We start from the raw sequence: 15,865 nt of genomic DNA, 5'->3' as shown, positions 1-15,865 counted from the left end.
CTCTGGGCATCACAGGAAGGACCCCTTTCATGGGTTTTGAGGTCAAAGCATATCAGAACTGTAAACTTACCATTTACGATGAGATTGGCAGTGAGGTTTTTAAATATATTAGACTGCCGTATGCTCAGCAACAGCGTGTAGTCACCTGCATCCTCAGGGGTTACATCCTTAATAGTTAGTGAATAGCCGTGAACCAGGTAGCGAGCAGATTTCTCCACTGCAGGGGAGCCATCCTTTAACCTGAGGTCACAAGCAATTGGTAAGTCTCTTCACATGCCTCACTTTGGTATCACATTGCCATTTTGAACACTGAAATGTGGGGTTCCAACTTGACTGGTTTTGAGCTCTGGAACATTCATGTTGATTTTAAAGGGTGCTAACTGTTCAATCAAGGGAGGTGTGGATTTTAGATCAGATAATGTTTCGTTGTTATTGGTAGAGAGGAAGAAGTAAACTGGGAGAAGAAAGCAAAGGGACTTAATGTATCTACAGAGATGCTGGCATAAGTATTAACCCAGAGAAACAGGCTCCCATTCCTCCCCAGATGTTTTCCAGGAGGCCCCAGGAGCAGTCCAAGAGCCATTGTAAGTCAGATCAACTAGATCCCTTCTCCAGATAAAAATATACAAAAATAGATGGTCCTATTGTGGTCTCATGTGGAGTTTTTATTAGTCATATAAATGGTCGCCCCAGTTGTCCCTTTCATAGCAAAACTATAATGGAATCAAGGTACTCTCCCCTCCCTCCCCCCACAAAAAGGCCTAAGGAAGAGGCATTAAGGCAGAACAAAGTATAAACTTGAAAACAATTTTGAAATACTTTAAATATAGAATCAATGCCTTGATATTTTCACTGGTGTCCCAGAAAGCCTGCTATCTAGATGCTTCCTGCCTCTGCCACCAACTGTACTTGGTTGACTGTCCAGGGTGAGCTTCAGTGCCTTCAGATTTTTCTGCAGGTTCCCCAAAGACTGTTGTAACTCAAAAGTCCTGTGACTTCATTTAAATGTGCACTTCTTTCAATGAGCCTCTTGAATCCATTAGGAGGTTACTGTATTTTGTATAAAGGCCTAATATCGGACAGGGCTTCAGTTTACAATCTGACCTGCAGTCCTGCAAGCAAATCTCTATGACAATGGACCTCAGTCCCAAAGCAATTAGAATGACTGTGCTGTATTTTATGATGATAAATATTGTAATATTAAAGATATTTCCTATGAATGTAACAGTGACCTTTGTTACTGAGATACTAAAAAATAAGTACTAAAGACAAAATGCTCAGGCACTGAAAGCGTAGATGTACTTTCTGGTTATTCAATCACTATTAAATTTTCTATTAGTTTTGGCAAATTACTATAAACCTTTAAAGATATCATCACAAGCAAAATATCATAATTTAAAGATCATAAATCCCAAACACTGCTTTTTCTAACTGTGATGGCAAAGGCAAAGACACCGTTGACTTTTTTTGCTTTTAATTCTCTATTCATTATTTAGGGAAACTCCACACACTCCACTCACATATTGAAAGCCAAACTAAATCCTAACTGAGGAGATTCCAAAATGGCACCACTTCTGTAAGTCGTAATATTGTTTTTCCTAAACTATATTATACCAACCTTTGTTTAAAAGGTACTGAGTTGAGCCAGAGATACTGGAATTTAAAAGCAATTTAACAAAATGACTACAGATTATAAACAGATTACATTGTTTTATATAGGTATTCGACAGGCTTTATTTTTCTTTTTTAAGGAAAGAAAAACCACAAAACAGGTAAGGGAAAATAAAAAACACAAAACATGTAAGGGCTTTCTGAATATACAAGCTTCAAGCCAAAAACAACTTCATTAGTTCAAGTAAGTCCATTTGTCTACTCCTTCAAATGAATAAGTCTTGTCTCTATTAATGTTTGTTTAATTTTAAAACAAGACTGGAACTTTCAACCCAGTTGGATGTCAAAGAATTATTTTTGCCATGCTCATTACAAGGACCTATTTCTTCAGGGTTAATAGAGCATGTTCCACATTCTAGATGCTTCCTAGTTATTGCTTAACACGTCCCATTCAGAGTGTTGACATCATAGGAAGGTTTCGAAATGCAGAAATTCAGTCTCCCTGAGGGACTGAGTAAACGGAACCGGAACCAACCCCTCAACCCTCCAGCTCTTGCTTCATTCTGTCTGCTACCTTCTTTCCCTCCCCCTCCCTGCTCTGATCTCCTCACCCCTACTATCCAGACACCCCACAGCTCCCTTAGCCCTGAGCAACTTCTCATAGTATTTTTTTTTCCAGGAATTTACTCTTGCCCCAGCTTACTTACTAAAACATCTTTAATTGATACAAAAATGATTATGCTCTTACCACACAACTTCCGGTGAGGGAAAGGCCTTCACTTTCATGGCAAGCCGGTAGGATCTCTTGCCCACTATGGTTTCATGCACTTGCTGTTTCCGATGTTTCATAGTGATGAATCCATTTTCTTTTTTTTTTTAAGGAGAAAAGATGAATAAAAAAAAAAACAGGATTTGCATAAATAAAACTTCACTCCCCAGTACAGGAGGGTGACATTAACAAATAAATAACATTGCTGAATTAAGATGGTGTCCATCAGTGAGGCCAAATGTTGAGCAATGGATAAAACATTTCTTTTTCTTATTTTGTATGTACTGGTACTGGGGCTTGAACTCAGGGCCTGTCACTGTTCTTGAGCTTCTTCTTCTTTTTTATGTCCTTTTTTTGCTCAAGGCTAACACTCTATCATATGAGCTACAGCACGGCTTTTAATTGAAGATAAAGAGTTTCAAGGACTTTCCTGTTCAGGTTGGCTTTGAATCATGATCCTTAGATCTCAGTCTCCTAAGTAGCTAGGATTAAAGGTGTGAGCCACTGGTGCCGGTCTCACATCCTATTTTCTCTACTTCAAGGTTGAACCAGGAAGATTATTTTTTTGCCAGCTAATAAAGGTAAACTTGATCGAAATTTTCTGCTTTGTTTATATAGGACTCTAAATGAGGGATTTCATAAATATTTTATGATCTGAGTTATTAACCATAATAAACTTGAAAGGAAAAGACTGCCCAACTCCAAAGACTGTTTAAAGAGTACTTAAACGTGCTTAATTTGCTTTTTTTGGCTGAGGCTAGAGAGTACCATGTCAAAGCTTTCACAATGGAATAACTACCAACTAAAAGAACATTTACTTATTTACAGAACCCAAAGCGTGCAGTTACTAGAAAGGAGAACACAAGTTGGTCTTGCTGCTTACCATGTACTTGCACGGAGGTGTTCACAGATTTGGATGTTGGCCCACTCTTCACACGGCACGTATAAATGCCTCTGTCTCTCTTCTGCACATTCTCTATAGTAAGAATACTATAGAACACATTGACTTGAGGATCACTTTGGTCTAGTCGTGGTCTTGTAGAAGCCCTCTTTGTTGCCTTCAAAGAAGACAGAGCAAATAAAAATGGAGTTGTGTGTCTAACAGCAGGAGATCTCACATCACTGTTTCGCTAACCAATGCTTTTCATAGGCTAAAAGCACGGCCTAGAGCAAGAGATGTGGAAATTAGATCTGTCTAGACGTGCTTCACATAGGCAGTAGAGTAGCCTTTATCTAGACTTAATTTCGTCAAATGCACTTTCACATCATTATCTCAATTATTTTTTACAACCACCTGGTGAAACTGGCATGTTTGTTGCCCTCTGACCAATGAGAAACGGAAGCAACAGAGACACTACCCAATGTCAGCTAGGAACACAGTACTTGAGTAGAAATCTAGTGTCTATCTGCTAGCACCCATACTTTTCTATTCCCTAGCCATAGAAACCACAAACAAACATAAGCCACAAAGTATCTTTAGGGTCTGAGTTAATGACAGTGCTTCGCTTCATAAATTAGCATATGGATTTCTTTGCCAATCCTGGCAATAAGAAGATGAGTGCTAGCTTCACCTCATAAGGTAGAATACTCATTTCATTGTCTCACCCTTTGAGCAATACTGCCAATTTCTGTGAAATTCTAATAAATGGATCCAAGACATATACATCAAAGCCATAGAAAAGCTTAGGCAACTATGTGAAGGGTGATCTCTCAGGAGAAGGCCAAGAGAAAGACTTGAGGCTCAGCTAGCTGAACTTGTCTATTTTAAGATGAGATTATATTCCCGGGTTTATTGTTCATTTTATAACTTATATGACATCATTGCCGCCTCTCCATCTTTTTTTTTTTTTTTTTTTTTGCCAGTCCTGGGCTTGGGCCCAGGGCCTGAGCACTGTCCCTGGACTTTCTCAAGGCTAGGGCTCTACCACTTGAGTCTCAGCACCACTTTTGGCTTTTTGCTACGTATGTGGTACCGAGGAATCGAACCCAGGTCTTCGTGCATGCTAGGCAAGCACTCTACCACTCAGCCAAACTCCCGGCCCCCGGCCCTGCATTTTTTAGTTAAATGGAACAATCCCATTTCATAGAAAATAGTTTATCATTGTCTCTACAGAGCACTTACTCTAGCTCTTTTTGTTACTAAGCTATTCTATCTCCCTGAGAAGAAATAGGGAGAAACGGCAATAGGGTGTTGCATTAACCTCTGTACACAGTTCAATCAAAAATTTACTGTGGGGGGAGGGGAATGGGGATGAGAAGGGATATCAATATGTGTGAAGTAATGCACCTTTTATCTGACGAACATAACTGTAACCCTTCTATTAAATACAAGAATAAAAAAAGTAACTTTGTGACTGGACATATCTAATGATATGACAAATCATTGTGTCACATAAATCACCCTAACACTCAAGAAATGGAAGTGGTAAAAGTCTTCTTAACAGTTTATCATAGTTTTCCTAGCTATATATTTTAAAATAAGTGTTGTTGGCACGGATGTTCCATTTGAGTAAGGAACTCAGTGGTCAGCCTTCTCGTTTTAACCTGAAGAGCAGAATTGCTCCTTTGACAGTTCATTAATGGGAGATGGGTGGCTGGCTTGTATCTTCTCCAAACATGCCCTCATCAGGTGCCTGACTGTCTGCCAGGACCTTTAGTGAATGTGTGAACAAAAGCAGCCCTCCTGAAAACTTGTTACAGAAGACAGGCCCACCTGGCATTTACTGATAAATTTCTCCCTCATCTCTAAATCCTAACACGGCACTTCCAAGAATGAAACGATACCCTCTCTGCCCAGAAGCATACAACAGAAACGGCAACCTATTCATTTCAGACCCCCAACATCAAAAGACAGTGTCTGTGAATCTCACACTGGTGAAATGACAGGCGATCAAAGCACCCCATCTAAACCCAAAACTATCTTATCAAGGTAGTCACAATGACACAGAAATCAGAATTTTCTCATTGTTTCCATCTTTAAAAAAAAAAAATCCAGTGTGATTTTACTTGCTAAAAAAAATGGCTTTCTGAAGAGATTTTTTTTTTTAGAAAACTGGGTCACTCACTTTACCAGGATAATTCCAGGTCATTTGTACTCTCGTGTTCAAAGCGGTGGTAGCCGTGCAGTTGAGGACAAGAGTCTGACCACTCAGTAGTTTCACTGGGCCTGGTGTGCTTATGTGGACGTCTATGATTGTATTGGCTGCAAGCAGAAGAGAATGAGGATGTACAAGTCAGGATTCCATTGGACAGATGAACCATAGACCATTCTGGCTCCTTTCATGTCTTAGAGAGTATCCCTTATACTTACTTTGTCGATGTGTGAGATAGTTTGTTTTATACACATGTCCACTGATGGATGTCTCACAGCTCAGAAGCCCAATCTCTCTGTATGTTGCTGTTGATATTATAAAGCCCTTCCTAGGATCCCAAATGATTCTTTCTCCATCAGGGATCAGAATATCAAAAGGAAACTGAAATAGAAACAGAAGCTTTAAAAAATCATAATTGGACCATGTAATACTTTTCTCGTGGATCATTAGTGGGAAGCCGTTTTTCATGGAGGATGGGGAGAAAATGGGGAAAGGGATGACATCAAGATGTATTGTACTCATATACAACTTGGTTGAATGGCAAGTCCTTTGTACAATGACTTCAAGATACAAATACAACCAACAAACAAAAGAACAAAATGAATCGAGTTCAAATGAAAACACCAGCTTATTGTCATTGGTTCTTTAGCCCTTTGCATATAGCAAGATATATTTGTATTATGATGACTGGTAGAAGTTAGAGTCATTCTCATATGTCTTCATCATCTAGAATTCTAAGAAGCCAGAACTGTGCCTTCACATTCTGCCTGGCTTAGGAAGAAGGGACTATCAGTAATTCCAGGTCCTGCAAGATTCATAACACTACTTGACCTCTTGCTCGGGTTAGTCTGAGAATCTTGCTGCACATAAGGCAAGACTGCTCAGTGAAGATGGCGTCCAGATGCTGCAGACACTGTTCGTATAGAAGAGCTCTTCAGCGTTCTTGAGCATAGGGAGCTCATGGGTGGTTTGCTTCTCTTCTTAAGTGTGAGTACGGGGGGTTGAACCTAGGGCCTTGGGCATTCTGGGCAAGTGCTCCACCACTAAGCTATAGCCTGAGCCCCCAGAAGGTAATGTTTAAATATTATATAACACCCTGGGAACAAACTCTAGAAAACTGTCATTGCTCCATAGATTAGCCCAGCCATATTCTCCAGATGCCAGGCTGCCAGCCCAATTTCTAAAATACCACTTATTTACCATCAGTAGATTAAAGATAAAAAAGATTACCTTCTACCAACAAATTATAGAAGAAATGCCCAACGTCTATGAAGAAATTGGAAACTTCTTCTATCTCCTTTTTTCAAAGTACACCTGACACCTTCCTCTCTTTCCACACCTTATGTATTGATACTGCTTATTTGAATTCTGCATATGGATCTGTGATCCTATGGCAGAAATTTCTAGTCCCAAAGCCACATATGCCTTTGTTTTGAGTGTTATGAGTTATCAGAGTTGTAATGAAAGTTAATTACATCTTGTTTATGAAAAACTGAAAGCAATTGAGAGGTGCTTTTCATGTCAGTAAATACAGAAGAATCCACCTGCTAATTTAGGACTGCTCTGCTTTCACAGCAGGAAAAGGAATTATGTCTTCTAATATGGAAGAAACAATTAGGAGGAAAAAAGAAAAATATTAAGTCCGGGATTGACATCTATGCTACTTTAAAAATAAGCAAAAAGATGGACATGGCATTGGAAATATAAACACAACTACACAGACAAAAATTTATGACTCTCTATATAGACATAATGTTTTATTACATAGATTAATATGTATCTATGACATACAAACCCTCAGCTTAATTTTAATGATGTTCTAAAATTTAAGTGCCAGTAATTGTATATAGAGAGTCCCTTCTTGAATACTTATTTGTTAAACTAGTATGTCATTTGAAATATGATGTAAAAATCAATGTTAATAAATTCTTTAATAAAAAAAACAAACTTCAAGGCTGAAATCTGAGTTTCACTGTGAAACTCTTATCTCCAATTCACCACCCCAAAAACTAAAAGTGGAGCTGTGACTCAAAGCGGAAAGAGTGCCAGCCCTGAACAAAACAAAGCTCAGATCTGAGGTTCGTGGTTCAGAGTCAGCCTGGGCACTCAAGAACGTGAGGCAGAGGCTCAGTTCAAGCCTCAGCACTTGCACAAAACAACCACCACCGACCACTTTACTCTGCTCACTTGCAGTGAAAATACTGATGAGAGTAGCAACAGCCAGATGTACCTTTTTTAGAGTCACACTGATGTTTGGAGATGTAACCCGGCAGGGAATGATGAGCTCCGCGCCTTCAGTCATATGTATAAGTTTAGGTATTTCACTGTGCATCTCTACGAAGGGTCTATCTGCATCTGAGGGGGTGGAAAGGAAAGATTTTGAGATTAAAACACAAACACAAAGATGCTGTGGCCGACCCTTAATACTTCAACTAACTTGTTCATGCTCAAACATCTCTGAATTTGGCCCTAAAAGAAAAAAGCCTCTCTAATTTTGTATTTATAATACCTAATGGGCAACTCAGGGTGGGGAGGGGGACAACTTGCAATAAGAGAGGAGAATATTCAGCATAAAAGTCTTACTGCAGCTGTGCTAAATGCTTCCAGGAAATGCCCTCCAGAGCCTTTGTGACAACTCAAAGGGCACAGGTGCTGGTGAGCAAAGTCAACATCTTTGGTATTGAGGTGATACTAGTGTAGACACTAGGGTGGATTATCATCTGAATGACGGAAGCATGAAGTAAAGGCCTTTCCTGGTAGGCTAAGAATGATCCAAGTGGGATGTGCTGTGGAGGGGGGATGGCCACAGGTAGGTCAAGTGTAGAGAACGGCCTGTTCAAGCCTAAGCCTGTTTCTTTACCTTGCACAGGTTATCTACTAAGAGTAAAGTGTGTCCATGCCTCTGTAGAGAGGTCTGGTAAAGACCTTAAATAATTACCACAACAATATCTCTTTGCAAGTACGAAGCCAGACACAGATGAGTCATGTCTGTCATCCTGAGTTCTGAGAATCACAGTTCAAAGCCCCACCCAGGCAGCAAAGTCCTTGAGATTCTTATTTCCAATTAACCAGAAAACAAAACAAAACAGGGGTATGGCTGTGTCTCAAGTGATAAGAGTGCTGGCCTTATGCAGAAAAAGTTCAGAGAAGTTAGTGCTCAGGTACTGGCAGCCACACACACACACACACACACACACACACACACACACACACACACACACACACACACACACACACACACACACACACACACACACACACACACACACACACACACACACACACACACACACACACACACACACACACACACACACACACACACACACACACACACACACACACACACGGTGGCATTTGGCTATCTCACAGGCTAAGAGGATTTGAACCACCGATTTAGCTTCCCTAGAATTCCTTTAGAAACCCAAATGGGTAGCACATCCTTTTAGAATCATCTTCCTTATCATCCTGCCTTTAACCTCAGGAGCAAGAAGCTCTTCAGGAATCAAAGTTCTCAACACTCCCAACCCCCACCCGGCTGGCCTTGGCTCAAACTTAGTGGCCTAGAAATCCTGTGTGAACTCTCCCCATGTGGACCTAAAATAAGCAATCTGGTGCTATCTCTCTTACTCTGAATGCCAAGTGGAAAATGAACAGATGGTGGCTATACGGTTATAGATTGAATTGTGCTCCTACCCACCACAAAAACAAAAATAAAGCAAAACAAAAAGAGATGCTGAAGTCCTAACTCCCTGTATTTCTTAATGCAGCCTAACTTGGAAAGAGGGTTATTGCATGAGAGTACACCCCGAATCTGATTTGTCTGCTGACATCCTGGTAAGAAGATAACCATATGACCATATGCAGACAAAGGCAGGGTTTGGTGTGGCTTCTTTAAGCAAGGCATGCCAAGGATTTCTGGGCAACCACCGGAAAGCAGTGGTTAGAAACCAATATGAATTCCTCAACAGAGTTCAGATTCAGATGAGACTCAACAATGAAAACACCTTGATGTCAATGTGGCACAGGGAAAGAGAACGACTAGAAATAAATACAACTAAAATGTTCACGGTGATTATTTTATGAGTTATCTTCTTATCTGTTTTCTACCGTATTTATCAGATTGTTCTAGAATGACCATGTATCACTTAGTAGTTATTACAGTTTAAAGACTATTAAAACACATCCATTTTAACTTGAGTAAACTATACATTTTGCATTTGCTTTACTTTAGCTTTGTGTTCTATAACAGAATGAGGCTTTATCTGTCACAATAAAGTCATGTGTTTGCTAGGAATTTGCCATGGGTGCAGAACATAGGCAAAGAGGAAAAGTTAATTACATGGTGACAAGCATTCCTTATCAGCATTAAATTCTTCCTCTAAATAAAGCTGCTGAGCTAGACATTCAGCTAGAGACCATGGGGATTTGATCATTCTTTTCCTTCCTCCTGTGGGTCTATATTTTTGTCTCCTTTGTGAGTCCCAAGGTAAAACACAAACACCAGGAAATGGTTTAATTCATTTAACTAAACTGTACATCCTTCATATTTAATTTACTGTCTCCCTAAACAGCCATTTTCAACAAAAGACACTGGCATAAAACATTTCTCCAGGAAATAGTAAACAGAGTGAAGTCATTGCTAGGCTAATGAAATGCCAACTCTAAATGCAAATGGAAGAGATGAATTCAATATGCCTCTGACTTTCTTCTTCCTTTGTCTCTTTGGGTCATCCAAACACTTAGGTTTACTACAGCTACTGGCCTCTGAAAATCAATTCCTTTGTCACCCTGGGGCCCACTGCAGTTATGCTCAAAGATGCCATAATTTCAATGATTTGTGTCTATTCAAACACAAGTCAAAGCATGTCATTTGTATGACAGTTCATTGTGACATTATAATCCACTGTTTGTAAATGGGGCTATGGATGTAGATCTTTCTCTGTCTCTGTCTCTCTTTCTACACACACACACACACACACACACACCCCAATCCAATACAGTCTGTTTGGGCCTATTAATAGAATGTTTCCTCTACAATTTGCTTCAATGAAGGGCTAAGGAAGAACTTGCCTGACATAATACAAACATAGTTTGTTTTATAGGACCATAGATACAGGAGAAATCACGTTTCCATTAACATTACCAGTAAAACCACTTACAATTCCCCTAGGACATATCTGTCTTTGTCACAAAATTAAAAATGATTTCTAACCCACCAGCAGTGGAGTGGGATTTCCTGAGACCCAATTGTCTGGTTATTGAAAGGGTGAGGAAGATCTGCTTCAAATACTGCCAACATACTGGTAGCTCAGACATACAGTCACCAGGGACTCACAACAGCACTCAGGTAGGTAAAGGTCAAGCTGCCTTCACCTCGCTGAACTCAGAGCTCAAAGCACTGACAGGAAACTGTCAGAGAATATGAGGTTTTCTTACCAGCTGGGATTATCTGGTTTATCACTTTTCCTCCAGGATAAGTGGGCTTGTCACAGGGAAAGCTCAAACAAGGACCCTTGCTCAGATGGAATTATGTCTATTTTTAATATAGGGGTTTTTTTCCCTTTAGAAATCTGTAATTATGCTGGAAGATTAAGGCACACAGACAAAAAGGCTTCGGCCTACCATACTGATTTTTCATTTCTGATCAGCATCACTTGGGAGTTAGTTAGGACTCAAAGCAAAGGATCAGCAAATTTAGAAAGCTCTTCTGACTGGGGTTCATGAGCAAACACCTTACTGGGTGCTGGTAGTTCACACCTGTAATCTTTAGGAGGATGAGGACTCTGGTTGGAAGCCAGCCGGAGCAGGAAAGTCTGAGAGACTCCTTTTTACAATAACTACTCCGAAAAAGCCAAAAGTGGTGCTGTGGCTCAAATGGTTGAACATTATCCTTGAACAAAAAGATGCTCAAGAACAGCACTCAGGCCTTGAATTCAGGTCCCAAGAATGGCCAAAAAGAAAAAAAGTAAACATTTCATTTCCTATACATTTTAAGATTTTCTTTTTAAAATAAACTTCTTCCTGATTTCCTTTTCTTTTTCATTCTCTTTACCTCCCTGTTACGATCATAAAGACTCTTGTAAATTTTTAAAGGAAGATGTGATTTTCATTGATTGAGGAAGAAATGGAGAAGATAAAAACTCGACAACAAATCCCATGGAAACAACTCTAGCTAGACATGAAGTTTTCATATCACAAGGGTCTTCATATGGTGAAACATATCTAGTTCTCTGGGATAGTAAAATTGTTTGTTTACAACATGAGCAGAAAATGAAAAGAAGTAAATTTTCCAGTGCATCACATTGTCCACCATAGCCTTTGACAATTCAAAACAGAGCTTCGGGACAACTCCAAGAAAGTGGGCACAGCCATACAAACACCAGACCAAACAGACCTTACCACAGGAAATGTCAGGAACAATAAGGATGGACATTTAGTAATAATAAGATGGCCAATCTATTAGAAAGATATAGCAATTATAAACACACAGGTACCAAACAACAGGACACATCAGAACACATAAACTCAAAACTGGCAGAACTTAAAGGAGAAGCAAGCACTTCAATTACAATATGCAAAGATATCTGTATCCCACTTTACATAATGAACAACTGGACAATTTCTTTTTATTGGACATGTTTTAAGTAGTACTTTTAATTAACAGGTCTGCCTAACAGGCCTCTCTAGAATACTCTGCTCCATAATAAGATATGTATTTTTTTCCCCAAGGGCAAGTGAAAAAAATTTAAAGAAGCAAAAATGAAAAGCCAAAAAAAACCTTCAAACATTGAAAAGACTAGAAATAATGACAAATATATATTGTCTGACTATAGTAAAGTGAAAAATTTAAAGGCAAAAACAAAGAAATTTGGCGGAAAATCTCAATGTACAAATTAAGCACTATATTCCTAAATAACCAGTGAATGAGTCAAAAAAGAAATCTAAAAAATTAGAACATATTTTGAGATTAATGAAAGTTAACCTAATAATATAATAAAACTTTGGGGACGAAGCTAAAACCTTATTGAAGAACTTTTTTTTTTCCGCCTGGTCTGTGTCTTGCGCAGCCCCGGGCCCGGCACGGCCACCTGATTCCGGGGCCGCGAGGACTGCTCTCCCCCTCTGTTCTGGCAGCCAAGAGCAGCAGAGTTCCAGACAAAGCTGGAGGGTACTATCAAAGGAATTTTATATCTACAAATGCCTATAATGAAAAAGAAGAAGCAAATTAATAAATCCTATCTTCAAGCTTAAAACATTCAGTAAAAAGGCAGCAAATGACATTTAAAGCAAGAAAAAAGGAGGAAAGAATACTAGAGTAGAAGCCAATTAAGTAGAATAGGGAAACAGCAGGGAAAACTAGTAAGCCACAGTTGATTTTTTTTTCCCCCCCTTTGGTCGGTCGTGGAATTTGAACTCTGGGCCTGGGCATTGTCCCTGAGCTCTTCAGCTCAACACTACCACTTTAAGCCCTTGAGCCACAATGCCACTTCCAATTTTCTGCTGGTTAATTGGAGATAAGACTCTCAAGGACTTCAGTACCTGAGCTCAGATCCTCAGATCTCAGCCTCCTGAGTAGCTAGGATTACACGCATGAACCACTGTGGCCCGATGCCACAGTTTTTTTTTTTTTAAACGATGAACAGAAAGAACTATCTAGCCAGGCAAGCCAAGTTACAAAAAGAGAAGACTTAGATGAGGAGAATTGAATCAGAAGTGAACTATATAAACATTAGTACTATTCATAGAGTAAAAAGCATTATAGAGAAATAGAATTCTATGTCAATAAATTAGTAACAGACAAAATGGTCAAATCTGACAAACATGCAAGCTACAGCAACTGAGAAAGAATAGACAATCCAAGGCAAACTATAACACAAGACTGAATTAGTAACTTAAAAACAAAAACAAACTGCCCACAAAGAGAAACCAAGGCTCAGATGGAAAGTGAGTTCTACCAAAGTAAGGAATACCAACTCATCACTTTCCCAAAAGTATTACAGCAAGAACTTTTGAACTCATTCATTCTGTGAGGCCAGTACAACATCCAAACAGAAGACATTCTAAAAACTACAAACCACATCTTTTATGAATATAGACACAAAAAAACCTTAACAAAATAATAACATATTAAATGTAGCACAGAAATGGCATTATATACAATGACCTCCTCTGGCTTTGTTTCAGCAATGCAAGGTTGCTTTAACGTCTAAATACTAACGAATAACTAATAGATCAATATAAGAAAAACCAAAGCCACATGATTCTCATGAAACAGAAAAAGTATTTGACAAAAATCTAACTCCTATCATAAAAAAAATGCTCAATCATGTTAGGAATCAAACAGAACATTCTCAAACTAATTTAATAATTGGCATTTCAAAAAAAAAAACCCAAACCCTCACCCTCACAGCTAATATCAGATTGAATGGTAAAATACTGGATGTTCTCCTATAATTAATTATTATCAGGACCAAGACAGCAGTATTCATTTCTGTCATTGCTATTTAACATGAATTCTATGTGTTCATACTTACAATGAACTATATGGGAAATTTCACAGCATCAAAAAAGAAAACAGTGCTTAAGACTATATTTCACAAAAAGTACAAATTTTACACCGTGAGAAGTACAAGACCTTTCGGAAAAACTACAGAGAATTTTGTTGAGTACCTAATTCTCATGTGTCTAATCCTAGCTACCCAAGAAGATGAGATATGAGGATAACAGATCAAAGCCAGTCCAGGCTGGGAAGTGGATAGGACTCTTTATCTCCAACTACCTACCAAAAAGACAAAAAGCAAGAAGTGGAATTGGGCCTCAAATGGTAGAATACCAGCTGTGAGCAAAAGTGCTAAAGGACAGCACCCATGCCCTGAGTTCAAGTCCCAGTACCAGTGCACACACACACAAACACACAAGGTTCACACTAGACATAGAACCAAGGGCTTTCTAGGAGCAGGCAAAGAAGGGTAGTGAGTGGCAAAATTAGATAGGTGACAGAAGGACTGACTGGTGGCAGTTCAGCCTGTGGCGGCCATGTCTAAAAGGCCAGCTCCTGCTCACTGTAGCCAGTTCTTGCCAAGTGGGAATATGGGCCAATGTGGTGAGTAGGAAATGAGATGTTTAACTCTTCCAATTATGATGTGTTGGCAGCCATTAACACTGTGCCTGCCATCTGGTCTGAGCCTGGCCTGCACACTTCCACTTTGCAACCTTGCACTGCCCACAGAAGTCCGAGAATGTTAGAATGGAAGCCAAGGAAAGGATATGCTGGAAAGGCCAGGAGCTTCACAGGCAATCAGATCAGACCTGGGCCCAAAGCCTGATTTTGTAATGGGGAAAGTATGTAGCTTTAAACACAGCATTGAATTTCTCAAACTTTTCTATAAAAGATAGTCTATTTCATTGAGTTGTTGTGAAATGAGTCTGAAATGAGTCTGAACCAGATACTGCTAAGTAACAAGGACACACACTATGCACTTAAAAAAAATCACACTAGTGAAAAGGTCCTGGGGCACCATCAATTCAGACCTATCAATCAAACACCTTTCCTAGGCTTAACTACCTCCCTTCCTGGGAAACTCATTTGACTTCTGGATAGGTTGTTTTTTGGTTTGGTTTTGTGCCAGGGCTCAGGCTTGAATACAGTGCCTCAAGCTCTCCCTTGACCATTTTGTTCAAGGCTTGCACCTCCAATACCAGATTTGTCTGCATATGATGGCATAAAACCACTATCCTCAGATCTCAGCCTCCAGAATTACAGATGTGAGCCACCTCTGCCTGGCTTGGATAGTTTTAGATAGTAGAAACTATTTATGTCAAGCTAAAATCCTCCTGTCTTGACATTATTATTTTTTTAAGATGGTTGTTGTGCCAGCATAGAGTATAAAAATAGCACTTCCAACCTTTTTTTTTTTTTTGCCAGTCCTGGGGCTTGAACTCAGGGCCTGGGCACTGTCCTTGGGCTCTCTCAAGGCTAGCACTCTACCACTTGAGACACAGTGCCACTTTGGGCTTTTACTGTGTATGTGGTATTGAGGAATTGTACCTTGGGTCTTATGTGCATGCATAGGACAAACCAGTAGGCCATGCTCCCAGCCCCCTAATATTTTTCACAAAAGACAATCACATTCATTTCTCCTATTTTCTCTCATTGCTTTTTACCCCCCAGTTCTGGGGCTTGAACTCAGGGCCTGAGCACTCTTTGGTCTCTTTCCTCGAGGCTAGTGCTCTGCCACTTGAGCCACAGCACCACTCCCAGCTTTTCTATGTATGTGGTACCAAGGAATCGAACCAGGGTCTTTGTGCTTGCTAGATAAGCACTCTACCACTAGGACAAACTCCCAGACTCTCATTGCTTCTCCCTGCCCCCCAGTTCTTGGGGCTTGAA

General features: G+C 39.7%; 1 protein-coding gene across 1 annotated transcript in view; it reads right to left on the bottom strand.

Moving 5' to 3' along the window:
• The window catches only part of Flt1 (fms related receptor tyrosine kinase 1), a 180,783-nt gene that overhangs the window by 124,252 nt on the left and 40,666 nt on the right, over nucleotides 1-15,865 (bottom strand). Inside the window, exons 4-9 of the mRNA XM_090342332.1 lie at nucleotides 7,703-7,827; nucleotides 5,691-5,853; nucleotides 5,446-5,582; nucleotides 3,264-3,438; nucleotides 2,360-2,477; nucleotides 71-240 (exon numbers count right to left, since the gene is read on the bottom strand). Of these exons, the coding sequence (XP_090198458.1) occupies nucleotides 71-240; nucleotides 2,360-2,477; nucleotides 3,264-3,438; nucleotides 5,446-5,582; nucleotides 5,691-5,853; nucleotides 7,703-7,827 (888 nt within the window). The remainder of the gene's footprint in view (nucleotides 1-70; nucleotides 241-2,359; nucleotides 2,478-3,263; nucleotides 3,439-5,445; nucleotides 5,583-5,690; nucleotides 5,854-7,702; nucleotides 7,828-15,865) is intronic.

This window comes from Megascapheus bottae, chromosome 11 (genome assembly GCF_031878675.1).
Source record: "Megascapheus bottae isolate mThoBot1 chromosome 11, mThoBot2.hap1, whole genome shotgun sequence".
NCBI classification, from domain to species: domain Eukaryota; kingdom Metazoa; phylum Chordata; class Mammalia; order Rodentia; family Geomyidae; genus Megascapheus; species Megascapheus bottae.
The sequence above is the reverse complement of the archived record's forward strand: the minus strand, read 5'-3'. Positions and strand labels throughout refer to the sequence as shown.